This window comes from Polyergus mexicanus, unplaced genomic scaffold (assembly GCF_030449975.1).
Source record: "Polyergus mexicanus isolate NDT 795.1 unplaced genomic scaffold, iyPolMexi1.0 SCAF_2, whole genome shotgun sequence".
Taxonomy (NCBI): domain Eukaryota; kingdom Metazoa; phylum Arthropoda; class Insecta; order Hymenoptera; family Formicidae; genus Polyergus; species Polyergus mexicanus.
The window spans coordinates 12,335,740-12,363,138 of record NW_027223322.1 but is presented as its reverse complement, the minus strand read 5'-3'; the positions used below and the strand labels follow the sequence as shown (position 1 = coordinate 12,363,138).

The 27,399-nt window shown below is 36.2% G+C and overlaps 3 protein-coding genes across 5 annotated transcripts; all 3 read left to right on the top strand.

Annotated features, from left to right (window-relative positions):
* Positions 1 to 4,412, top strand: Dos (daughter of sevenless). Its single transcript, XM_070309351.1, has 7 exons — positions 1 to 466; positions 920 to 1,048; positions 1,121 to 1,301; positions 1,382 to 1,663; positions 1,732 to 2,457; positions 2,535 to 2,677; positions 2,785 to 4,412. The coding sequence occupies exons 1-7, from the start codon at positions 386 to 388 to the stop codon at positions 3,028 to 3,030; spliced, it is 1,788 nt and encodes a 595-aa protein (XP_070165452.1). The 5' UTR covers positions 1 to 385; the 3' UTR covers positions 3,031 to 4,412.
* Positions 4,413 to 5,864: 1,452 nt separating this feature from the next.
* LOC138940437 (dual specificity mitogen-activated protein kinase kinase 7) lies at positions 5,865 to 14,740 on the top strand. Of its 2 annotated transcripts, none has more exons than XM_070309339.1 (9): positions 5,865 to 6,268; positions 6,736 to 7,156; positions 7,919 to 8,409; positions 8,587 to 8,766; positions 8,865 to 8,999; positions 9,263 to 9,510; positions 11,225 to 11,989; positions 12,288 to 12,587; positions 12,709 to 14,740. In XM_070309339.1, exons 2-9 carry the CDS (start codon positions 6,985 to 6,987, stop codon positions 12,842 to 12,844), a joined length of 2,427 nt encoding a protein of 808 aa, XP_070165440.1. In that variant the 5' UTR covers positions 5,865 to 6,268; positions 6,736 to 6,984; the 3' UTR covers positions 12,845 to 14,740. The 2 variants fall into 2 exon arrangements, with proteins under 2 accessions (XP_070165440.1, XP_070165430.1); XM_070309329.1 differs by having other exon boundaries at positions 11,219 to 11,989.
* A 1,259-nt stretch (positions 14,741 to 15,999) lies between these two features.
* G9a (histone-lysine N-methyltransferase G9a) lies at positions 16,000 to 25,539 on the top strand. Of its 2 annotated transcripts, none has more exons than XM_070309316.1 (12): positions 16,000 to 18,361; positions 18,441 to 19,042; positions 19,126 to 19,176; positions 19,581 to 19,678; positions 19,759 to 20,401; positions 20,654 to 20,986; positions 21,264 to 21,492; positions 21,656 to 21,862; positions 22,159 to 22,415; positions 22,755 to 23,005; positions 23,343 to 23,518; positions 24,259 to 25,539. In XM_070309316.1, exons 1-12 carry the CDS (start codon positions 17,439 to 17,441, stop codon positions 24,422 to 24,424), a joined length of 3,936 nt encoding a protein of 1,311 aa, XP_070165417.1. In that variant the 5' UTR covers positions 16,000 to 17,438; the 3' UTR covers positions 24,425 to 25,539. The 2 variants fall into 2 exon arrangements, with proteins under 2 accessions (XP_070165417.1, XP_070165407.1); XM_070309306.1 differs by having other exon boundaries at positions 23,322 to 23,518.
* Positions 25,540 to 27,399: the final 1,860 nt, after the last annotated feature.

Genomic DNA, 27,399 nt, shown 5'->3' with positions numbered 1-27,399 from the left:
GAGATCCGCAATGTCCCGTTGCAGGCTGGTCTCAGTGTCGTTCTCTGTTCTCTCTCGCGCTATCGGTGTTTGGTAACCAGAGCGCGTACGCGCGGGCGCATGCGAAGGATAGAGAGAGGGAGAGATTGAACGAGAAGAAAAGAAAAGGATGGTGTGCGTATGTAAGTGAGGGCCGTCGCAACTTCTCGCGCTCAAGTCTACTCCGCGCTGTCGAGGCCAGAAATAGACGAATGGACGACGAGCGCGCCGTCGTCGTCGTCGTCGTCGGTGGTAGTGGTGGTGGCCGCGATGATTTTTCGCGTGCGTTTCTCGGTGATGCCCTCGTACCTTTGAGAACAGCATAGATCCGAATTGCCATCGTCTGTGAAGAGGGAGAGAGAGAGAGATGGAGGTACTCAAGACGTCCCAGGAAATCGTCCACGAAGGATTGCTCATCAAATCGCCGCCCACGAAGCTCTGGAGAGCGGTCGGTATACAGTGCATCGCCTCGTCGCTATCTATTTATCTACCTGCGTAGGCCTTGGAAGACCTGGCCATTGTTTACGTTTGTCTTCGATTGTCAAGTCGCTCTCTACTCTTGAGAAGAGTCAACTCTAGATTCCGGAGCATTTTGGCTCGGCTAACCTCTTGTTTTGAAAACTCTTTAGTTTAATAGTAACAGTCAATCTTTTACATTAACGAAAATATCTTGGCCTAACCTATTTTCAGGAGAGACTTGCGCGAGATTTCTATTTCATATACTCTTGATTATTTTGAGATTTGCGATTTCGAAAATGCTCACATTAGATGATATAGTGTGTTTATCCATTCGAATGATCTTTTATCCGAGTTTTATAATTGATAGGGATATCATAGAGTAACATAGCATCGATATAAATAAGTAGACAAGTTTGATTAAAGCTTTACATTCTTTCAATAGCGTTGGAGAAAGCGGTGGTTTGCCCTTCGTCACAGCGGCGAATTGCCTGGGCAATATTTTTTGGAGTATTATACGGACAGACGTTGTCGTAAACTCAAAGGCCGTATTGATTTGGATCAATGTGAACAGGTATTGATTGTGTCACATCTTTGTATGTTTTGTTTTTGCTAACTACAAGTACTTATGAACAATCTATTACAGGTGGATGCGGGTCTTCGATTTGAAAATCGTAAAGAGAAATATCAATATATGTTCAATGTTAAGACACCTAAACGGACCTATTATTTAGTAGCTGAGAACGAAGCAGATATGAACAAATGGGTGGATGCGATATGTCAAGTTTGTGGTCTAAAAGCTTACACTCAGGACGAGGAACAACAAAGTAACGATTATTAAACTCACATCTCGCGTTGTATATACGTCTTAGTATTAATGATAGTGTATTGTAAATAATTTTTTTAGTGTTTCAATACGAGTCTCAAGAATCCCCGCCAACTTCGCCCACCAGCACAATCTCCGGTCCGTACATTCCTATTAGCGAGTGCATTTCCGGTCGTCGGCTCAACGATACTAGCTCCCTGAATTCGGCGCTCGTGCAAGGACCGGAGCATTATGATGCTCCGAGGAGATTAGCGCCTTCGCCGCCTCGATCACCCACGACGACGGACGCCGAGAGCGTCTTCACCGATGACGAATGGACAACGCCTGTACCCGGCGCAAACTGGGATACCCTTCCCTCAACTGGTGAATGTCTAATAATTAATGCGTGGTTTCCAATTTATTTCTTTGTTAACAAATTAATTCTGTAACAGGTGATTCGCGGCATCACGAAATCGGTTCATGGAGTGTAAGGAAACGCTTCGGCAAGCTTAGAATTGTTGATTCTGCAGTACCACCGGCTGCGGAGAAGTTACCAGTCCCGCCTAGACCGCCAAAACCGCCTCACATGTTACCCGAGAACCCAGGTCATAATTATCTGAATCTAGATGGTGCCACTGAGAGCTCAAAACCGACTACTCCAGCGACGCCGGCGTCAACAATCTCTGCTGCCACGACGACGGCGACAGTAGGCGCTGTGACTGACGAGTCCTATGATTTTCCGAGATCTCATCAACCGACGGTCGAGAATAATGCGGCGATCGACCAATCATCGAAACATCTTTACTCGAACGCTGCGCCGAGCACCGTCAACGATGAAACGACCACACAAAACGTGTTTCGCTACGATTTTCACGAAGACGAACCGCCGAGTCCACGGTCTGAAAGCTCCACTACGGCTACGTACTCGAATCTACCGAGTCCTCTTGTAAGAGACTCAAGCGCCGTACCGACCGCCATGGCGCCGCCTCCGCCAATGGTCTACAGAGAGTTAAAACCGGGCAGAAAGACCAGTGATTCAATGTCTGTTGTCAGCAACGAGCCATCACCGGGCCCGATAGTAGCGGTATGCGATGTGAGTTCTGCTGAACACTCGCCGGCCGAACCGCCAAGCATCAACAGAAAACTAAAACCATCCTTGAGTAAATCACCGGTAGAAGGTAGACTTTCTTCGTACACTTTTTTTTTCTTTTATTTTGATGCGTGTAAGAAATATAACCTTGATTTTTTGTTTCAGCACCCCATTTGCAATTAGCATCTCCACCTGGCAGAGGAAGAATGCGGGCAGCACCTAGTCCGACACCTCCATCGCATATGCACTCGACACGTCATCAGTCTACGTCGGACGAAGACAATAATGCGTTTGAGGATAAAGAGGAGGTTCGTAGAACACTTTTCACAGTTCTAAGAACTGCGTTATCTTAATCATTATGTATGATGCGATTTGATGTATGATTTCATTTTATTGTGCGTAATTCGATTTCCAGATATACTATTATCAAGATCACAATACATTTATTCCGGCGTCCAATCGTCGCTTAGTAGTGTTGCAATATCTGGATCTCGACTTGGAGGCGACGGAGAGCTTCAGTTCTTCGACATTACCGCCCGCGCAGTCGCCACCGAATACGACGGTGTACAAAACCGTAGATTTTTTGAAAACCGAGGCTTTTAATCGCACTCGGCAACGAGTAGAGGAGGAGAGAAAGTTGTGCTCGGACGAATTAGGATAGAAAATAAATTTGTATATTATATATAAATAGATTACATAATGTTAAATACATCAAGAAGTTACATAATAAACTTTTTACTATATCATATAGATGAAAGCACAGGTCACGCGAGACCTATCTTATTTTAAGCATTAAAATTAGCACATTAGCATACAGTACTATGCGAACATGTGGTACTATTCTCAATTGAAAGACTGCGATATCAACGCAATACTTACCAAAAGACAGCGTCTACTGTTTTTGCAGTATATCGTTTTATCGTTTATCTAGCGGCGATTTGCTTTAAAAATTGCTATGCTGTCAAAAGAGGCAATCGAGTGTTAAAACACGTATAGCAATAGAAAATGGACCAAAAATGTAATTTTGTAGATAAGGAAAGTGAGAGAACAGCAGAATGATGAGCAGAAGTGACACTTTTTCGTCGATCGTTGCATCGAAGAAAAAGTCTTTTCGAAAAAAGAATTTTTTTATTAAATAAGTAAAGTATTCAAATGCTAAAGATTTTTATACTTTAGTACAATTATGATTCTACATAATTTACAGATGTTAATTTACAGGTATGGTTAACGTGTGCATGGTATTTTTATTATCATAGTATGTACTTGGAATTTTTAAATAATTAAACAGTCCGAAAGTTTAAAAAATAAATCTTAAATTATTCGGCTTGAACCTCAAGAATGAAAAAAATTTTCAGTTTTCAAGATTTTCGTCAATCATCATACAACGAATAACAAAGCCTGTAGTATTGCTTGTTTCAAGATATTCTATTTTTAGCTTTAGATAAACTGTTATATAACATTTTTTTATCATATCGTGCAATCTATTTCACGAAGATGATTAAATTTTTACAAAATACGTATTACATGAATAGTCACTTACTACATTAACAGGGTTACAAAACAAAATATCGAATTATATAATACACGTTACATAGAAATTCTCTCTTTTATCAAAAACTAGTCTAATGTAATGAGATTATAGAAATTATTGCATGCTTTGATTATATACAACCTTATAAAAATTGTTGAAATAAGAGTGATCTTAAATGTATATTACCATTTTACAAGTTACATTTTAATTATTAATATTGCGAAACATTTATAATTGAATGTTAATTATTATTTGACACTACAATATATTTATTGCATTTGTATTATCCGATAATAGGAATATAATTGCTGTCGAAAAAGCGGAATATGAGAAAATATACGTTTCATATTTAATATCTAATCATTTTTATTTGTAAATTGTATATGCTACAGATATATATATGTACATATATATGCGAACACGTGAATGTGCAGATAGCACAATTTGATTTTTTAATTGATAATATTGTGTAATCTTAAAAAATTCGTTATATTAAATCAGTTGGAACGAGACAGAGTTATATAATCGTGCTTTTGAAAAAATATGTCTAGAACTATAATTATTATAGCTATGTTAATATTTTAGATTAAATTTGTATGTAGTAACATACATTATGCAAAATACAAAAATCCCTCCCGTCCAACGCGTTCATCAACATTTTCGCTTGGGTCGATTTGTCGGCCCGATCGCAACCCTCCAAAACTATCAGCGCACCGCGTTTACTGAACATGTTGAAAAGTACATGCTACGTCCATCTAACGGAAAGAATGAAGATATTATCCGCTGACACTGCATGATCCATGTGAATAAAATTTTCTGGAAAAAAAAAAAATCTTTTACAATTTTTTGTTATGTAACAAGAAATTAAAAATGAAATTAATTTTTTGTTAAAGTCGATTTTTTTATAATAAGCATTACCTCTTAAATATATATAAAATTAATCTTCTCTCTCCGCCACACGAATTCACCCGTTCTTTCCTTTTCCGTCGATTATCACACCATCCCTTGTCTGTAACATCAGTTTACGCTCTGTCTATATTTTCTTAAGTCTATGTTACTCGACCTTTCAAGGGCGCCGACTTGACTACAAACAAACACGGTCGTCTCTACCACCGACGAGATATCATTAAAGATCGGTGGTCTTATGGGATTTAATATGACTGAAAAAAAAAAAAAAAAAAAAAAAAAACTCGCTGCGCGTTATTTTAATTCATCGAGTTATTGTTTTATTATCAAGAATGTATAGATCTTTTATATAATTGCCTCAAGAACAACAAAATAAACATTATCTTGTAAATTTACTGTTTTATTATCGATAATGCAAAATTTTATTAGGTGTACAACTTTGCTTCCGCCGTTTTTTCTCCGAAATTCGAGGCTTTATTGTAAAAAACTGGTTATATGTCTTTGAGGCGTTTTGAAATTGCTTGTTGAGTCACTCCCAATGATCGTGCCAATTCTTTTTGACTTTGACTCGGGTCTTCATTAAGTAATGCCTCCAATTCTGCATCTTTGAAAACCTTCTCTCTTCCACCGCTATGCCGATCTTCGACGTGAAAATCACCGTTCTTGAAGCGTTGAAACCACTCGCGACACGTTCTTTCACCAATAGCGGCTTCACCATAAGTATTTGAGAGCATTCGATGAGCCTCAGCCGCAGATTTCTTCATATTGAAGCAGAAAATTAAAACCTCCCGCAAATGACGAGAATTTGGCTCGTAAACTGACATTTTCAATGGAGAATAACTTTATGACGCGGACACAAATCGACTAATGTTTCTATGGGGTTATGTCGACAGATGCCCAAGTTTATCGCATGACGTCTATGATCTATTTATTTCGACCACTACTTACCGCTAAAGCCATCTATAGGAAAACGGCGGAAGCAAAGTTGTACACCTAATACTTACCTACAGTAGCGCATGGCGAGTTTTTTTTTCCAGTAATATGCTAAATCCTATAAGACCATCGATCTCTAATGATATTTCGTCTCTACATTCATATCTACTTTCATATCTACAGCCTAGCATTTTTACTTCTCCGAACAGCATAGCCGTTTCTCAATCCATGGGGATGGCGAATCTGCAGGCCGAAACCTTCAGGTTTCAACATTATCAGCATTATCAGCAAAACCAACAACAGCATTCTTACTATTGGATGCAATAAGATCCAGGAATTACAGCAGCATATTCGACAACGAAATCGACAATTCAATCAATTACAGCAACGCAATCAACAATTGCTGCAACGGATTGAACAATTATGTCAATATTATCACAGCAACTGCTACAATGCAACGAACAATTTTATCAATATATGCAACTATTTCAGCAATCCAACCAAGAATCACAACTCCAGCTGGATCAAGGTGAATTTTAATATAACTTATATAACTTGATATAAAGTTTTTCTTTTCTTATTGCAATAATATTGAATTATGGCATCAGATGCGGGAAATCGTATAACGTTTTTTTTTTTGCGAATGTTGAAATAAATTAGTTTTAAAAAATATATAGTTATTTATTTGTTTTGATAGTATGGATGGTCAAAATATGCCAAAAACGAGCAACACGGCTAATGGATTTTTTCGTCATTTTGGATTAGTACATGTACATATATGATTTTTATCTGCATGTATTTTACGTTTTTAGCAAAGATAAATTCTAACAATTAATTGAATTTAAAATTTTAATCACACAGTTATGTATTAATCCACGAATCTTAAAAAGTAATTAAATATAATGGTTGAAATAAATTGTAAGATAAACGCAATATATATAGATTATTGAACGAGGGTAATAATGAAACCTAACCTAATGTAACCTCCCTAATTAGCGGCGTGTAGCGTGGGCTATGGGCTCGCTCACAAGGTTGGCAGACCTGCGGAACGCGTGCGGACCGGCGGCGCAGTGCTCGCTGCCAAAAAGGGGCAGAGCGGCGTAGAGTGATGAGAAAATTGTCAAATATTAGGTGCGCGACGACGGTGCGGCGAGTCCGGTGAGCCTGGCATTGGTGTGGCGTGCGACACAACACAACACAACACGTAGCCGCGTGAAGAGGCCCGCGCGCGCTCGCGCGGACGCGATGTCGAGCATTCTGGAGAAGAAGATCATGAGCCTGGAGGAACGGCTGCGAGCGGAGAACGAGTCGCGGGACAGGGACAGACAGGGCGGCGAGATCGGAGGCCCGAACGCGGGCCTGCTCCATCCGTCGACGGGCCCCGTGTCCAGTCCCGCGCTTCGCAGGCCTCGACAACGTAAGCATGTTGCCCTAAGCTAAGTAAGAATCCTCGCCAATCTCTCGACGCTGGATTTTTCTCCCGCTGATCGATATCCCTCGATGACGCGTCGTGGTTGCACGATCGCACGATTACAGGTTATGTTGATCGTTTCGATGTCCATTGTTGATCTTATGAATTTCCGCGTCCTGATAACTCCGGATACGTTTTTTTATACCTAATACGTAATAGATGACAAAATAATATTTCTTCTGCGCGATCGCTTGTCCATTATTTTTATCCCATTTGTTTATCTGCATTGCGAGCATGGATTTTATTAAGTGTTCCATTTGCTCGTTTTTGTTAAGCCACAGCTAAATCTTAAACATTTTTATTGTTATATAATATATTAAAATGTAGTTAATAAGTAATATAATAAAAAATAAAATTCTGATATCAAATAAAAATGTTGAAAGATTGTTGGTGAACAATGCTATAAGATAAATGTTACAACAACCCTTGAAAGGATTAATATAGTTTTATATTAAGAAATTATATATTACGATATAAATTTGTTATTATTAAATTTATAATTATGAGTTTAAACTTTTGGAATTAAAATAATTAAAATACTTTTTAATCTATGAAATCCAAGACTATTTCTGGATATCAAAGTAAATGTAGATTTATTTTATTTATTTGTACATTTTATATATGTATATATAAATTATAACTATAAGAATATTAGAGTAATAGGATAGTGTGTTAAAATAATATATATATATATATATTTCTCGATAGTCGGAGATATGGGTACCCCGACACGACCTAGAAGACAGTTGGATTTACCAGTATCGCAGATAATTCCGCCAAAGAAGCATGATAGCGAATTTGAGTCAAAGATGCAAGAGATCATGAAGATGAATGGTATTCTAAACATTAATGGCCAAAGATATCAGACAGAGATGAAAGATTTGGAGCATTTAGGTGAACTTGGTAATGGTACCTGTGGACATGTTGTCAAAATGAGGCACAAACCCAGTGGCATGGAGATTGCTGTGAAACAGATGCGACGTTCTGGAAATACAGAGGAGAACAAGAGGATAATCATGGATCTTGATGTTGTGCTCAAGTCACACGACTGTCCGTACATTGTACAGTGCCTAGGCTGTTTCATCACCGAGTCTGACGTATGGATTTGTATGGAGCTAATGGCAACATGTCTGGATAAGTTATTGAAACGCAGCAGGCAGGTGATTCCTGAGGATTTCTTAGGCAAAGTCACAGTAGCAGTAAGTTTCTTTCATTTTTAAGACGTTTTATGCCTACTTTCAAAGCTATTTGCAAAAGTCTAAATATTTCTCTTTGCTTCGATTTTTTCTCTTAAAATTTGAAGTAAAATATCCTGGATAATTTTCGCGATGACTTCGGAATTGTAAAGAAGATTCTATGCCATTTTTTTTCTTCAGACAGTAAAGGCGTTGTCGTACCTGAAAGAAAAACACGGTGTTATTCATAGAGATGTGAAACCTAGTAATATATTACTGGATGAGTTGGGAAAAGTGAAACTTTGCGATTTCGGGATATCCGGCAGATTGGTTGATAGCAAAGCAAAGACGAGAAGCGCAGGATGTGCAGCATACATGGCTGTGAGTATACATAAATCACAATGTTGGAGAATGTTTAAATTTTTGTATAATATACAAATGAATAATTGTGCATTTTTCTATTGCTTTGTTTTGTGCAGCCTGAAAGAATAGACCCACCCGATCCTACTAAGCCAGATTATGATATAAGAGCGGATGTGTGGAGTCTAGGCATTACTCTGGTGGAATTAGCTACGGGAGTATTTCCTTATCGAGACTGCAAGACTGATTTTGAAGTAAACTTTTCTCTTTATTTTTTCTATTTGAATTTAGCGAACATACAGAACTAATAATTTTTTAATTCTTCCATTTCTATTATAAAATATTGCTAAATATGTACAGTGTATTTTATATATATATATATATAATTGATTGTTTCATAAATATAATTAATTCGTTTTTAGTTCGATATCGGGAAATTTTATTTGTAATATAACTATCTTTTTGAGCAACTACATTTTGCAAATTTTTTTTATTTGTCATTCTCTATTCACTGCAGGTACTGAGCAGAGTAGTACAAGACGATCCTCCGTCTCTTCCAGTGGATTCGCCCTTTTCCAAGGAGTTCAGAAGCTTTGTCAGTTGCTGCCTTACAAAAAACTATAAGCATCGACCCAAATATCACAAGCTTATGGAACACCCGTTTATTCGCAAGTATGATGTTCCACAGGATGTTGAGACAAATTCTGCTCTAACGAACTCTGGCTTCCAGTGGTTCGGCAAGGTTATGCGGCAGCTAGAACCAAGGTGGGAACTAGGATTCGTTCATCATTTGCTTTTCTTATAAGACGTGATATTTAGGAAACTTAATACCACATGATAGGATGGACAGGGTGATAATATATTTGTTGATAACACTAGCCTCACAACGAGATCACGAATTTTAAACATGGCATGAGATTCCTAACTAATATAAAGGTACTGATCTCTCTGGTTTGGTTATTTCTTTTTTTTTTCCTTTTAAAAATAACCAGATAATCGATTTTACGAATAATTTGTACAAGTCTTACATATATTTAACACATCTCTATAATAATATCAACAGATATTATTGGTATTAAAACTATTTCGGAATTGAACAAAGCATTTTACGAATTGATTTGTTGTTGGACATTAACGGAAAATCCCGGAATTGTGGCATTTTCGGCTTTTAGACAGAGGATTCTTTCGTTAATTGCATATCGATTTTTACAATCTACTGCAACTGACCGAACGATTTGCGAATTTGTTAGTGAATTTAAGGAAAATGCGATATACTCATAAAACACATTCATATACATCCATTATATATTACATTACAATATATAAATTTATCTTTGCTATTTTATCAAAAATTGAAATTTATAGTTTTTATTTTTTCAAATTAAAAGTTTGCGTGCGTGTTGAATTGTGTTGCAGCGTTGAGCTTGAGGGAGGCAGTGCGGCGTAGCATACCCTTTCTCTCTTGTTCCTTCCTCCCTTTCCACTTCCGCTCGTTCCTGGACAAATTGGTTAAGATTCCTGAAAGAGATTTCAAAAAAAAAGAAGAAAAGCTAAAACAGACCACTCCACTATTATTATTACTACTACTACTATTACTCAGAATATCCAAATTTCTGCCCAATTTTCATTTCAAGTTGTTTGGTTTGTGCACGCGCCTGTTACACACCCCATCCTTCAACCCTTATTCACGGTAAGCATTGTTTTTTTATTTATTTCAATATATTTTCGTTTCTTTTTTTTATCTATTCTTATTGCATTTAGGATAGCGACTATCAAATTTTCTTTGTTGCAATGCACGCATATTTTTTTCCCATACACACCATTTTTGTTTTCTGTTTTGCAATTTACGTATTGTTTTTCTCTTCCGGTAACGAATTTTTATCGCAAATTGGGGCGAGATTAATATAGCTATTACTAAAAAAAATTTTGAATCATTTATATATGTATATATATATATATATAAATAAAAAAAAATATTATTTTTGACTTATTTAAAAATTTTGTCAATAAAATGTTTATAGATTCTCATTGTACAGTGCAAAATTGTCTAGTGTAAAATTATTTTTGTCATGTATGACTCGTCCCAATTTATGGCATTTGACAATGCGAGAAGATGCTCTGTGATATCACAGCATGAACTTCTGAAAGTTTTCGGCGCGATTTAGAGATCTGACATTTATACAATTTAGTACCAAAGAATATCTTGTGACAGAGAACTTCCTTGTTTTTGTTATTGCATGCACATTTAATGATTAATGCTTCGCTCTAACTTTTATTAACTTTAAATCTAAGGTAAAGTTTTTTATAGAATCATCATAATATGATAATTACTGAGTGATACTGACACACACACACATATACATACTGAAAGAATTAGAGAGAGAGAGAGAGAGAGAGAGAGAGAGAAATTACACTTTCGCGCTGGAAGAAATTAATCGTATTCTCGAAGAAATTCATCCAGATCGCAATCTAGTTTCAGGTTGCCGGGAGGACAGCAACAACAGCGAGTTTCGGGTCATGTGTCTTTAAAACAGACAGCCCATCTTCGGGCGCAATCCGAGTTACCGGCTTTCCTGAGAAGCAACATCAATAGCAGCTTCAGGGAATCGCCGAATTCCGGCTTTCTGCCGTTTCATCAACGCTCTAATAGCGAGAATGGCACTAACTATGTATCCTACAGTCCGTATGCTCTTCGTCGAAAGGAGATCGCCCGGCCGTTCTCGCCGCCGACATCTAAGGACGCCGCGATAGATCAGCCGGAGTCGAATTTACCGCCGCGTCCCTTCTCGCCTTACCGGCAACAAGAACAGAGCATGATCATCAGGCACGATTATTCCTCAAATCGCTGCGCAACGAATGGCCAAAATAAACAGGAGATGACGACGATGAGATCGTTCTCTCCTTATCGGACGCAAGACGCCAATCTAGACGACAATGATCGACCTTATTCTCCGTATCGCATTGGTCGCTACGATGAACGCGACAGTGGCAACAAGATAGATCGATGGCAAGGAGGCGTTTCGAGATCACTGAGCCCCTTCGCTAGGGATTACTCGCCCTGGCGGCGGGAGAACGTCGATCCGCCTGTCATTCAGCCGCCGCCACCCGTTACATGTGACAGCGGTGGCCGTTATTCACCATTTTTCCAACGATTCGCACAATTGCCGTCACAGCAACCTGCGGCACCGCAGACCTACCCGCAGACGCAGGACATCTACGGTAGTCCCATGATTAGCCGCAAGAGGTAATTGAAAGAACTCGAATCGATTAATCTGCATTTGTATTCTTATTATTTTTTAATGCACAAGTTCGTTTTTCAATCAATTTCCTCTCATTTAGCTTAGTGTTTATACATTATAATTTCATTTACAGAATTAGGGTATACATACATATTCCATATATGTTTGCTATTTATATATATTTATGTATAATTATTTAACGGAAAATGTCACGTGTGTTTATTTTTTCTACAACTAATCGTTCAGAAAAGATTTTATGCTAGCCAAAACATAGTAATATATTGTAGGTTACTTTGAATACAGGTTTCCTTCGGAGCCACCGCTGCAGGGATCTCATGGCTCCACTAGTCCACAATTGTTGATCTCCCGTTTCGCGCATCAATTACAGCAGGATTCGCCGCCATCGTCGCTGACGATGCCACCGCAACAGGGCGTCGCCTCCAAGGAGTCTGCGAAGAAGCGTTTCGCGTCTTACGTGCGCCTCAGACTCGGTAGCGAACGCGCTCCTTCGCCGGAGCCACCACCGAGACTAAGTCGCGGCGAGTCTCCGCTTGCCCTTAGGAGGAACATAATTGATCAGGCGTCTCCTTCTTGTCCGCGAAGGTATGCTTTTCAATCGCTATTTATTTGTTAAAAAGATAACTTCTTACAATTATTAATTATATATCAATTATTTTTAATGATATGAAAAAATATGTACGATGAATAATTTGGCTTTTTTAAGGTACATCTCGTCTTCTCCGCCTCAGCCACCACCTAGAAGATTATCGGAGAGTAATTCGGTGCCTGGCAGTCCGCAGCACGTGCGAGCTCGTTTGCGCTATACGCCCGAGCCTCAGAGAAGACCTCCGCCGCCATAACCCACCGCTACAATCATTAAGCCTTATTATTATTATTATTTCTTGTTGGTGCCATACGCGGTTACGAACACTCGGACAGCAATCACGTGCACTACGTAATAGTTAGATTACTCGAAGTTGCGCGCACAGAGCGAATCGCAGAACATGTACTTTCCAAAAAAGACATGTTCTCAAACGCTGTAAACAAAACAAAAACAAAACAAAAACAAAAAAAAATAAACATGGAAAAACATGTTTTTAATACTCGAACCGCCGTGGATTCTGTTGTACGCGAGTCGAACATTATTGTACGAAAGAACGTTGATTTAGCGTGCGAAACGGCTGAAATTATAAAAAAGTATTTGATCTTAATTTATTCTCAAACAATTTTCGATTTGCAGATGCTTCAAACCGCGAAAATTGCCTTAAGACATTTGACGACTTACTACCTAGCTAGTGAATATATTTCAGGTTTCTAATTGAAAAATATTTTCTGAATTTCTTATTGGATGTTAGAATATAGAAAAGGATAAAACGTCGTGTTTTTCCGAGTTTGAAACGCTTCACACGCTAAACTCATAAACACAAACTTTTACACGGTTAAATAGTCTTTAGCTAAGCTTCGGTTAACTAATTCTGACGAAAAGTTAGAATGAATTATTTCTTACAAAAGATACAGTGAAAAGAAATAAAAAAAAAGTATAAATTAATTCTCAAAAAGATTCTAATTATAAGATTTGTGGTGTTATTGGCATAAATTGTCGCCGATTTTTTCGACTTTGACTATTCTTGGCGATCTATATAATAAATAGGAAGAAACCAATTAATTTAATTAGGATTAATATTAACCGAGGGACGTTCTGAGGCCCGTGTGCGCACGTTTTGCATAAGCGAGGGGGTCGTTCTCACCACGATCTTAACTACGGACCATCCCTGCGACATTTGCACGGCTTTCCCTCGCTGTCACAAAACGTGAATCTAACTTTCATCAATAATCCTCTTGACGTATATTTATCAATGGTACGCAACAGGAAAAATACGATGCTCAACTTTTTATATCGCTTGGGTATTAAAGAAGTACATACACAGTGTTTTAGAGAAATGATGAAGGAGTGTGGCATTAACCGTGATAAGCCGCAAAGTTTTTTCTAAAAAATAAAAAGAAATACATCAATACACGCATATACAGAGGGAATATAATGGGGTCGTGTCGTACATGAAAACGCGTAAACCGTTCCTATCATTCTTCATTTACGCTTGTTTCAGTCAGTCTTGAGAATCTTGTTATATGAAGGAGAAAGAGAGAAAGAATAAATATGCAAAGAAATTCGCTTTCTTTTCTCGGATGACCTTGTGGTATGTATCTGCGACTCGAATTGCAGTCTCTCTTCCCTCCCCCCCCCCTCTCTCTCTCTTTCTCTCTCTGAGCGACTCTCTTTTCCACGTTTTATTATTAATACTAATTATTATGAGAGACTACTGTATTATTTATATAAAGTAATATTAAATGTAAGAGTGCAAGTCATTCACGGTACATAGTCCAGTGTTGAAATCGAGAGCGCAAATGGAATCGAGAGAGATATTATCATTCACACTTGATTTTTCTTTGTAACGAGAAAAAAGAAAAGAAAACGAAAGCACAATAATGCCGCAGCAACACGTCTCGTAGAGTTCTACTACGAAGCACGAATGTATATTAATTATTTAATTGGGAAGGCGTGCAAGGCGTCATATACATATATACAAATACACATACACACATACAAACACACGCATACATGATTAGAATGTTGTAATTATTATTTTTAATTAACATTTATAATGCTTAATTATGTTCAAGTCTACACTCATAATTACCTTTGTCATTTGTTTGACAAAAGGATCTGTTGCAATGTAAATAAACTTATATTTATACGACTCATATTGTTCTTTCACACATTTTTTTCCTATCTACTCCGATATTCCTGCTATGATCGCTATATTTTTTTTTGTTATTTTCTCCATGTTTTTTGGCTGCTTTTTTATTATTTTTAATCGAAAATATTGTGTGTATATATTCAATAAAGTACATACACATACATACCTATAATTGTATAATTTATCACTGCCATACTATGCATGATTAGAAGCAAGTAAAATAGATAAGGAGAAATAGATAAGAATTTACCACATGACATACTTTACGATTTATTAAAGAATTAAATTATTTCCTTAAAAAAAAAAATTAAGATTAAGCACAAGAAAAAGAATAGACAAATATACAAAAATTCGTATACCAATATGCTGATTTTGCTAATCATCAGAAATCTTTAACTTTGGAAGGTGAAAAGTATATATATTCCTTGCAGAAATATATAGAGAGTAGAAAATTTGTTACGATATTAATAAACAGATATTAAAGAAGTCTCTAAAGTTTAGAATCAATCTTGAAAATTTAATATATGGAAAACGCCTGCGCCACCCAAACAGCGCGCAATATTTATAAAATATTATTAAAAAATATTTATAATAATTATTTTAATATTTCATAAATATTTATCAAAATATTTTATAAATATTTTTGTGATCTTAGATTTAACAGATCATAAACATTTATAAATGTCATAAAAATATTTATAAAAATTTTGAAAAATATTTATCAAATATTATTATAAATATTTATTTTTTATTTACCATAAATATTATATAAAATATTTAGTGTCTAATATTTTAATAATATATCGAATAAAGTTTTTATGATTTCTTCGCTTAAAATATATGTATAAAATATTTATATATTTCAAATAATAAATAATAAAAAATATTGATGAATATTTATCATAAATATTGTGTGATGTCTGGCCAAGTTCTTCATCAGCGCATTTTTCTCCCGAAAAAAAAAAAAAAAATACATGATGCATATTCCCTTTCCAGTTTTAGAAAAGAATGAAACCTCGCTCGAGATATCGTATCCTTTTTTATCTTCTATAGTGCCCGGAATTCTTATATATTAACGCCGAATGCGTTCGGCCGCAGCGTATATTTTTATCGTATCGTGCCACGTAATCTCTAAGCAACTTTTTTGCTGACGGCTCATGCGCATTGAGCGGCAATAGATTTTTTCAACTCTATATGCCAGCATATGATTGCATTAATTTACATTCTTCTGCTAGTCAATCGAACTTTGGTAACAACCGTTCTACAGCCGAACCTTGTAATAGTCGTTAAACGCCACACGTTCTCTCGTTATTAATACCACAATGTGCGATTTATACATGTGATGCGTATATTCTAGATAGATGCGGACTGTTATTGTTAGAGCAGGTGGATATATAATAGTATTGAAATATATGACAGAAAATAAGAAGCGAAAATAATCGAATCGAGAGAAATTAATACGCGTTTGTATGAAATTATATAATATGTTAAAATATATATTATACAAATAAAAATTGTTTAATCTTCATAGGATTTTAAAGTTCGGATATCGCACACAGAAACGACATTCTGCGTCTTCGACTTTCACTTTAATCTATTCAATCTCTGTAATAAAATTATACTATGAGAATTTATTGATAACGACCGCGATGAAAACAATTCATAATAGGATCGATTTTAATATACATTGAGTTTGAATTGAACAATTAAGAGTTTAATAGCTCATCTCATTTTTTTACTAATACATATGATACAAACGGAGAGAGAGAGAGAGAGAAGTTTTACTTCGCCCAAGTTAGATCTGGACGTATACGTTTAAAACGTGTGTATGTACTTTATGTAAAATAGACCCGACGAGAGAATTTTATTATCTCTACATAGGCGATGGGCCTCATAATGGCCGTGTGCTCCCTCTTCTTGTCCCTTATTATCGAAGCGAGATCGTTACTCGAGAAACCATATGATTCAAGATTGAATTGAACGCGTCGTTGAAAGTTAATTTAACTTGTCATTGAAATCCGACGCCGCGTGGCGCGATAACATGTCGTAGAACCGCGGAAAGAAAACGATTCCGTCGTTCTTCGGATCGCCGTCCCTGAGCAATCAATATGGCCTCCAACCATCGTTCGCTCGCTCGCTCACTCACGGGGCACGCCAGCCATCTTTCTCTCTCTCTCTCTCGCTCCACCGCGGGGAACTTGAGCGAGTGCGGTTGCCTCGCTCGGGCCGCGCCGGGATCATCGATGTCGATTTGGTTAGTCGTGCGGCTCGGCTCGAGAATCCTTAATTAACCGTGCGAAATAGTGAGGAACATTCAGAAAGAATCAACGACGAGAACAACGAGACGCGTGCGTGCGACAGGTCATTCGTTCTGAGGCGCCAGAGTGGGAGTGAGAGAGAGAAAGAACAGCGTCCCGCCATCGGTGGCGGAGGATCGACGAGTTCGCGTTGCCGATGAACGCGTCGTCGGGGTGAAATTGCATCGGAAAGCAGGGCGTTGCAAGCCCGACGAAAGACGTCTGCGAGAGACGAGAAGAGAGAAGAAAATATTCCACCCAAGGATATTCCGATATATAGAGGAATACCTACCTACCGGTAACTAAGCATTGGGACAAGATGAGGTATGTCTCTGGATGTGCGCGGTGTTGCTCATTACGGCAAACTTGTCATTCGTAGCAACAATTAATTGCGCGCAGGTATGGCCGACGTTGCGTCCGAGGGCGATAACGGGCTCGTCGTCACGACGGCTGAGGGTTGCCGAGCGCTGCCGATAACGCAGACTGGCAGCGAGGATGGTACGGCCGCTACCGACAACGGGGTTGTTGACGACAAAGTCAGTATCCACGAGATCCTCGAGGGCATGACAAACGAGTTCAACAAGAGCGTGAGTCCAGTGAAGCATAACGATAATGATAAGATGGGAACAGAAGAGGTGATAACGCCACTGTCACCGTCGCCGTCGAAAATTGTTGACGAAGTGTCCAAGGGAGAGAAGGAATGCGATGGCACTCCTGACAAAGAGGCTGTCGCAAGCTCTGAAGATGTAGCGGTCTCTCAGATCATACCAGAGGAGAATCACAAAGATGAAGATGAAAGTTTGACGACGACAAATAAACAGGAGACTGTTAAGAAGGACAACGGTATACCTAGGATCGTTCTGACATTCAGGACTATTGATGAGAATACGGATCATGGCAAGAAAACCAAGATATCCAGCTGCTCGTCCAATCTTACACTGGTCCCAGATGAATTGGCCAATTGTGATCAGATTGGCGGCGTCTCTGTAAAGATAGAGAATTCCGATGAGAATTCTGATGTGGTGGAGGAATCCCAAACAGAGGAATCCCAGGCAGAGGAGTCCCTGACAGAGGAGACAAAGAAGGAAGAATCTACGAAGATTGCAGAACCAAAAACTATAGAGGAAGATAAAGCAAAAGATACAGAAGAGAAACACAACGATGACACGCAATCTTCTATCCAAAAAAATCCTGAGACTGTGGAAAATAATGTTGAGATCAATAATGTCGAGGCAAAGGTTGTAGAAGATACTGAGCAACAACAAACTACTGCGCCAGTTACCAGAAAGAGAAGAATTGGACGACCTAGATTACGAGCATTTAGGTTCTTGCTTTATTCTTACTTACTGTTTGTTAAATATTTACGCATGCAATATTTATAAAACAGTTTTCTTGATTTTCAGTGATTCGATCCCTCAGGATGAGGAACCACCAGGTCCTAAGCGTTCGGCTAGGAGACTTTGTAAGGAATCTCTGAAAAGCACTGTACTAGAAAGCGCTATGGCGCGTAAAGAGAAGTCCAATTACACAGAGGAACACTTGCAGTTTAAAAAAAGGAAGTACAGCAAACCAGGTCGGCCCAAAAAGCTGGTTTCAGGCAAGGATCAGATAAAACAGATGCAAGTAAAGCCCTCTGATGTTCGTCAAGAAGCGGAGACGTCGCTATTGTCTGACGGTAATATTAGCACGTCTGAGAACTCGATGCTAGAGTCCTCATGCAATATTATACTATCGGAGAATATGAACGATAGCGTCGTGGAGGACACGCAGTTCTCGTCCGACTTCGATGGAATGCCGAAATTATCGCCGATGACGAGGAGCTCGGAATCACAAATCAAACTCGGCAATTCTATCGGCAGTCCCGGCAGCGACGATGTACCTTTGGCGGATATTCAGAAGCCTTTCTTGAAACCAGCAACTGCTAGTCGACCTAAGAGGGAGAGAGGACGTCCCCGCGGAAGCACTCAAGCCGCGCGAAAAATAGCGAAAGCGGATTCGTATGAAGGTGATGTAATATCTATATATTTAACGATATTTTCCTGTTTTATATAGCGATTTTTTAATTAAAATTATTAAATTATTTTGCAGATGGTTCTCCATCCGTTGCAGAAGCGGGGAAAAATAACGATTATCCTGAAGGTAAAATATAATCTTCAAAATAAAATTTTATGTGCACGATAAATGAAAGTAAATTGAATGAAATGAAATAAATTTGAATTAAAATATTTTTGCTATAAAATTTTATATCGAAAATATTTTACATTCTTTGTTTCTACTTTTCCAGACTAAAAAATAGCACATTGATAATATGTATGAATTTTTGGTAATAATTAAATTTCTTTAAATATGGCAAGTGTGTGTGCGTTGCATGTAAAAATAGCTCTTATCCAAAAAAATTTAATATAGATGTGTGTATATGTGTGTTATTCTTTTTTACATTATATATATAAATTTTATATATAAACATCACCAGTGTACTATGTTTTTATAATTAAATAGCTATATTTTTATTTATCAAGAATTTTATATAAACTTTAATATAGAGATTCCGGCCAAACGAACTCGTCGGAGTTGGCTGCCGAGCCCGAGTCCCGCGGAAGGACAAGCGTCGAAGCCTGAATCTACCGCGATTATGAGCGAGGTCAGCATCATCTCATCTTATCCATTTTTTCTTTCGTCAATACGATAATACTAGAATTCTTATAATTTTTTCCATTTTAGACGTATGCGCAATCCATGCTATGCCTGTGCCAAGTACGATCTCAGTTATACGTGACGATAACCGGTTCCGGGGCGCCGCTGTATTGCACCGCGATAGACTCGATCGACAATCGGATAGTAGGATGCTGCAACGAAGTGGATAGCAATGACGTGGCGATGCGGAGACCAAGCACTCGTGTACCTTTTATTATTCTCTGCCGCATGCACAAGGAACGGTTGCTGCGCCATAACTGCTGCCCTTCTTGCGGCCTGTTCTGTTCGCAAGGCAGATTTGTGCAGTGTACCAACGGCCACCAGTATCACCGCGATTGCGAGATCTATCCGAATAAAAAGGGCGTGTGTCCGCACTGCGGTAGCGAAACTGCCGCATACGATGTGCTGGTGACGATGAATGGTATGCGACGGCCGGTATATATACCCACGCGTAAGAAGTTTTCCAAATTGCCCTCAGCGAAAATGAGCTTGCCTGGCAAAGGCGACAATACAAAGTTGGCCGAACGTCCGCCCAGCCCGTTAATTAAGCCTGATATCATCAAAATACCCGAACCGTCGATTAATACTGAGAGACCGGAGCGTTACACCATTATGAGTCTTTACACATCCGTGAAGAACGGAGATCTGGAAAAATTGGTGAATGTATTAGGTGAGTGAAATTTTAATGGAAAACGGTAAATTTTTTTTTTTTTAATACCGGGGCAATGAAATTTGTGAAATAATAAAATCCTTCTTTAAATATATCTTTTATATTTAAAGGTTAAAATAAGCTAAACTAAGATTCAATGTATAGTTTTTCAATCTGGATTCTATGCAAATTACATTTTTAGCAAATATTGAAAATATTTATATACTTTGATAGATTAATCATTGATGTAATATACGAATTTACGATTTCTAGCATGTGGTTACAATGCAAATCATACATTTCGGGATTATGCCCATCGGACTGGTCTGCACATAGCGGCGGATAAAGACCATCTGTCATGTGTGCACGTTCTGGTTCAAGCGGGTGCTCAAGTAGATGTAATGGATAGGAATCAATTGACGCCATTGATGTTAGCCGCAAGTAGAGGTAATGCAGCCGTGGTAAAATATCTAGTTAGGACAGGCGCCGATGTGACATTGAAGGGCGAGGACGGCATGACCGCTTTGCACATGGCGGCCAAGTTCGGCCATTTAGAAGTATGCAAGATCATTTTGACCGAATGTAAAGTGCCGAGAACGTTAGTAGGTAATGCCGAGTTCATATCTAGATAGTCTTTTTTTTTTCCAAAAAAATATTTCTTTTCTTTTAAAAATATTTCTGTAAATCAAATTCTAAAAAATATATATATATATCATGATTTACTAATATATATATATATATATATATTAGTAAACCATTTTTAATAATACTTGAAAATATATGAATATTGTGGACTTCTCCTTTAAAGAGATTAGAGTTCATATCTTAAACAAAATTTATATAAGTAAAATAAATGCTTTATATCTGGAATTTTTATTTGCAGACTCTGTAGACGATGGCGGTTGGACAAGTTTAATCTGGGCATGCGAATTTTGCCATGCGGATGTCGCGCGGTATTTATTGGATAAAAAGTGCGATCCACTTATTCGAGATGCCGAGCAGAATATAGCGTTGCACTGGAGCGCGTATAGTGGCAGTCCTGAGATCACAGAAATGCTTCTTAATGAGGGATGTGATGTAAATGCTGTCAATGTTCATAGTGATACTCCCTTGTACGTTCTGTATTTCTTTCTGAAAATTGTGCTCCTTACTGCATGAAACGAATATAATAAAAAACGCAAAAACATTTGTTAGAACGATAATCAATTTATATATAAATTGAATGAATTTTATGATAATTCTTTTTAGTTATAAAATGATTTTCTTTTCTCTTAGACACATAGCAGCTAGACAGGATCAATATGCAGTCAGTGTTCTACTATTAGCACGTGGTGCTAAAATAGGTGAGATGAATGCTGCTGGTGAGACTGCTGTGAATTGTTGCACCACGGATGGCGATACTATGGCTGCTTTGAGGTTAAATGCAAAAGTCAATGAACTTTCTGAACATATGTGGGAGAAAACGGTTAAAATATTGACAAAGTAAGTATAATATTTTATTAAATATTATACAATATTATTTGTAGGAATAAATAAATGAGTATATATAAATTATACTCTTATGATAATTAAATTGCTTTAATGATTATTAATATAATTACGCTTATTAATTATGATTTTTTTGTTATATTATACTTTCTGGTGGAAAATATTGTTTGTATTAATTTAGTATTGAAATTTATAATCTTATTACATTATATATGTATACATTGAATAGTAGCTTTATATGCCTGATTTTTTGTTCTACATTAATTATTTTATCATTTCCATGTTTACAGTGACATTTCACGAGGAAAGGAAACAAATCCTATACAATGCGTTAACGGATATGATTCCGAAGATAAGCCAACTGATTTTCTTTATGTGACAGAAAATTGTTTTACTAGTAACATTAACGTAGATCGTACAATAACAGCATTACAGTCTTGTCGTTGTGAGGACAATTGCAGTTCTGAAAAGTGCTTATGTGGAAATATAAGTTTGCGATGTTGGTACAATGAGGAGGGGAAGCTCATACCTGAATTCAATTATGCAGGTATCTATTTGTATTGTTAAATAGGAAAACTAGCAGATAATAAATCAATTTTATTAAAAAATAAATTTGTTAATAAAATTTGATAATAATAAGTTCACGCACCAATATCCGTGCCTTGGCTCTTATGTGCCAGTTTTCCCATTTAATTGTTAGTACTCTGAGTCTATTGCAGTTATTATTTATGTTGTCATTTTTAAGAACAAAAAGAATGTTTCAAAATAATTAAGATATAAATATATAATAATTCGATCTCGGGGAGAGTGGGCGAGGGTAGTAATTTATTCTATAAAAATGGATTTTTTTAAATTAAAATATTAACAAATAATATTCTTGTCATAGATCCACCAATGTTGTTTGAATGTAACCCAGCTTGTGACTGTAACCGCATTACATGTAATAATCGAGTAATCCAGCATGGATTGACGCAGAGGTTCCAATTGTTCCGTACAAAGGGCAAGGGATGGGGACTCCGAACTCTTCGACACATTCCTAAGGGCACTTACGTCTGCGAATATGTCGGTGAAATAATCTCTGATTCCGAAGCTGATCATCGCGAAGATGACTCCTATTTGTTTGATTTGGATAATAGAGTAAGTTATATACATTTTTTTTTTTCATGATTTTGGCTTGGAAATGAGGAAAGTAGTTTATTTGCAAATACATATAAATTATAATCTGTTTTTTTTCTGTAATTATTTTATAAATTTTAATATCTTTGTGTAGATATATATAATTATGGATGCAAGAAAGCTTTCTTGGTTATTTTTTCAAGATTTTAAACATGTTTTTCCGATAACAATCTTTTTGACAAACAAATTTAATTATTTATATCTAATTCTTTTCACGCTACAGTTTTATAGAGTATTTTAATTTATAAGTTATATTATTCTGGATTGTGAATCCAAGAATTTTATTTTACGTGCACAGGACGGAGAAACGTATTGTATAGATGCGAGACGTTATGGAAATATTGCTCGGTTTATCAATCACTCGTGCGCGCCGAATTTATTACCAGTACGAGTATTCGTCGAACATCAGGACTTGCACTTCCCGAGGATAGCATTCTTTGCCAACCGCGACATTGAAGCGGACGAAGAGCTCGGGTATGTTAAAAAACGGTTCAGGTGACTGAGACACAGGAAGTTACTGAGACACATTTCTAAACATATCTAAACTAACAGAAACACATTATTACACACATAAATTTTATATATTAATTTAACGTAATTAATTTAATTTTCATATATAATTTCAATAATTTAATTTTTATTAAGTTTAACGTTTATTTTTTCTTGGATCCATGTAGTTATAGCTTCTTTTATATTTGTTATTCTATTCTATTTCATTTCTTAATTTTTTTGTATTGTGACTAAATATATATTTCGACAGCACAAGAATATAATTCTCTTTAATAAATGTAGAAATGCGTAAATTGTTTATTAAATAAAGATATTTGATAATATATTGTTCCAATAATTCTTATATAATCTTTTAATTTTGTGCAATTTACATTTCTTATTTAATTCTTTTATATTATTGTTTCTTTTCAGAAAGATAAAACAATTATGAAAAACAACTTTTATTTTTTTTTAGATTTTTAAAATTTTTAAATAATTTAATATATAATTTTCTTTTATATGAAAGATTTAATGCAATTCCTAGTGCGCACGCGCGGACACGTATGCGATTATTATACATATTCAATATCAATGTATAATATGAATTAAGGTGGCGGTACTTTCAATCACTCAATTTTAAAAACATTTATTTATCAATTACATCCTATTTTTAACGTTTTTTGTAATTTCGTACGAGAAATGAGTACGGATATGTTTGCTCGTAGCTTCGATTATGGCGAGAAATTCTGGATAATAAAGTGCAAGTCTTTCACGTGTACCTGTGGAGCCGAAAACTGCCGTTATTCCGAGAAAACTATACAAGTTACACTGGATAACTATCGAAGACGGATACAGCAGGAAGAAATATTGGCAGCTCAAACGTCATCGTAACCATAATGCGATTTAGTTTAATTTTTTAGGTACCCGCGATTTTTCACGAACACGACGACGACGACAACGACGTCGTAGATTCGTCCACGCGTTAATTTTCCGCATTTCGGTCGCGGAATTGTAAGAGTACAAATGAAAAATGGTGGTGGGATGATAAGCGTTTGATTAGGTTCTTTTCCGACGTTTACTTATATTGAATTATGTATTTGACTTTGCAGTCAAAGTTTTGAAAGAATCACATTCGAGATCGTGTTACTATTTCTGCCGAATACCGAACGTTCGGGTCCTCATAAATGATATTTACAACCGGTCTATCAAGTAACTTTATTATATTTTCCGTTTTTTGAGTATTGATAAATTTTAAGAATATATAGTTTTAGGAAAAGCATTTGAATTATATAATTGCAATTTGTGAAAATATATAAGTATTAAAGAGAATAATAATAGCCAAGAGATATGAAAACATATATGATAAATATGATGCTTGCAAAGGATTATATTTTTTAGGAGTCAAAATACGTTTTAAATCTTCCTTGACAGTCCGGTAATTAATAACAATTTTTATAAATCGCTTTTGATTTGACTCGAAAGACTTGTATCGGATAAAATAATTATCATACTTTCGATAAAATATTTTTCTCACGTTTTCTATTATTGTTTCGAGTCAAATCTAAAGAGAATTCTATCATTGCTCGTCCATATTTTTTCTCAGGCTCGCTTGTACTTGTTTCCTACTTTTGCCGATCTTCGTGAGAATGCAATGATTACAAGAAAATGTCGCGTCAATATTTTTTTCTTTTTTTTTTTTTATGGAAACGATACGCATTATATATATATATTGATGACTAGTTTATGTGTGTGAGTTGCTGAAGATATTATATATGTTAAAAATGTTGTTATAGTTCTCTATTTGAACTGATTATGTGATTATGAGATGAATATTTGAAGCTATTGTTACTTTTAAGTGAATTGGGATAATCGCAGCGCGTGTTCGTGTGTTCCTTATTGTAGAAGCTATATATTAAATATTCCAATTAATCGCTCGTATCTCAAAGAGCGTTTAATGTTGGATTCACTGCAAACAATGTAATACATAAGAATACACTTTTTTTTGTACAAACGATTGACTTTTTGTATAATAAAAGTTATAGTCCTTTTTAACATGTTTGAGTTTGTTTTATATATCAAGCCTTAGAAACATACCAGAAGAATCTAATGAAAATAAAAGCGAAAGAAAAATCACAAAAAAACAACAATCCGAAAACAGATTGAATCTCAAGAGCTTTTGAACTTTTTAAATAAATATTTTAGAAATATTTTTTTGATGGATAATATTTTTAAGCACATTTTAAAATCTAATATATTTGAAAGAAAATTAAATATGTATAATTTGAGAAATAACGCTAAAAGTATCTCTTAATGATTTACTAAATTGCGCTTGTACGACATTTGACTTTATTTTAATAAACGAATAATTGTATGTGTTATTTATTATATACAGATTTCCATAATTATTTATAATTATAGAAAAATATTTACATACAAAAGATAGTATAAACTACATATTTAAAATGTAAATTGATCTCTTTAATATGTTTTATTCTTTTGTTGTTTTTTTTTGTATTATCTTATTCTTTAATAGCACAAATAAAATCGAGTATGCTAATAATACATTCAGAAATAAGATAAAAATCGATATTCCTGAATTTCCACGAATTGAATTTCATTTCACCAATTTTAGTTCGTCTGTTAATTTTTTTTTAGAACAGACGACTTCTTACATGTGATATGAAACTAATGTATATATATTATTATATTTTATTAAAAATTATATATTTGATCGAAATATTTATATTATAGAAATGCGATGTGTGTTGTAAAATCATATAAACTCGCGACAGCATATAAAGTTGCGTGATGGTTTCATATATCGAATCTTTCGAAAGATCATGTTCGCTTACCTTATTTGCTCAATCGTCAATCCCGTGAGGAGATAGAGTAAATGAGATATATTCCTTAGCTGGTCATCATACTAATCGCCCGTCTATGATCATCCCCCAGCACCGTAATCAACATTATTGCATACTTATTAAATCAGCTGCATCGCGAAATATCATCGAACGGCATTTTTTCGGCGCGAAGACCGTCGAGAAAGCGCGCGCGACGAGAACGGGCAAATAAAACGAGCGGGTTTCTAAAGCGCGTGCAAATAATCGCAAATATGTCGCAATGATCGTATTTAAATTATAAAGATCCTCGCAAACGCGCACGTTACAGATGAAAAAAATGCTTATGCTAATTCTACGCGGCAACACGACATTGCGTCTTCAAGCGCGCTCCACGATCGTTACACTGCGACTCTCGTTTGAATTTTATATCAATGCGCGTGCGCGTCTATTGGTCAATCAGTGGCTGGCGCTCCGTTGACCGTGGGTAAGTCATTACGCAGACGCGACGCTTCCCGCCGAATAAAAGGTTTTATGGCTGCGGTCGGGAAGACGCTAGGAATGCTTCGGAGCGTTTGATTGAGCAATTAGGACAAAAAGAGTAAAGATTTATTTATTCTGATTGGTTAATGCAATGCTTCGAAGCATTTCTAGCGTTAAGCGTCTGCGCAGAATTTTATTTATTTCATTAATTTTATTATATAATAAATATATGCGTGTGTATTATTATTAATCAAAAATATATTATAAAACGTCACTACTCTGGGGGGACAATGTAGATTAGAATAAAATTAAAATAGAAATGTAGCGAGAGATTTTCGATGGCTGAAATATTCAAATAAATAAGACACAAAAACAGATTCACAAATAACAAAATAACACAGTTTGAAAAACATTTCTTAATTGTAGGAAATGATTTAAAGAAGCAGTATGTTGTAGACATGCAGAAAAAAAAAATTATGAAAATCATATCCTTTAATCCTTGATTAGATATATTAATATTCGTTCTATAATATATTTTATTTAATA

Coding starts and splice junctions, on each gene's coding strand:
- Dos (XM_070309351.1), top strand. CDS start 386: ATGGAGGTACTCAAGACGTCCCAGGAAATCGTCCACGAAGGATTGCTC. Junction 467..919: donor CCACGAAGCTCTGGAGAGCG/GTCGGTATACAG, acceptor TTCTTTCAATAG/CGTTGGAGAAAGCGGTGGTT. Junction 2,678..2,784: donor CGTTTGAGGATAAAGAGGAG/GTTCGTAGAACA, acceptor TTCGATTTCCAG/ATATACTATTATCAAGATCA.
- LOC138940437 (XM_070309329.1), top strand. CDS start 6,985: ATGTCGAGCATTCTGGAGAAGAAGATCATGAGCCTGGAGGAACGGCTG. Junction 8,767..8,864: donor GATGTGCAGCATACATGGCT/GTGAGTATACAT, acceptor TGTTTTGTGCAG/CCTGAAAGAATAGACCCACC. Junction 9,000..9,262: donor ACTGCAAGACTGATTTTGAA/GTAAACTTTTCT, acceptor TATTCACTGCAG/GTACTGAGCAGAGTAGTACA.
- G9a (XM_070309306.1), top strand. CDS start 17,439: ATGGCCGACGTTGCGTCCGAGGGCGATAACGGGCTCGTCGTCACGACG. Junction 19,679..19,758: donor CTACCGCGATTATGAGCGAG/GTCAGCATCATC, acceptor TTTCCATTTTAG/ACGTATGCGCAATCCATGCT. Junction 22,416..22,754: donor ACCTGAATTCAATTATGCAG/GTATCTATTTGT, acceptor TTCTTGTCATAG/ATCCACCAATGTTGTTTGAA.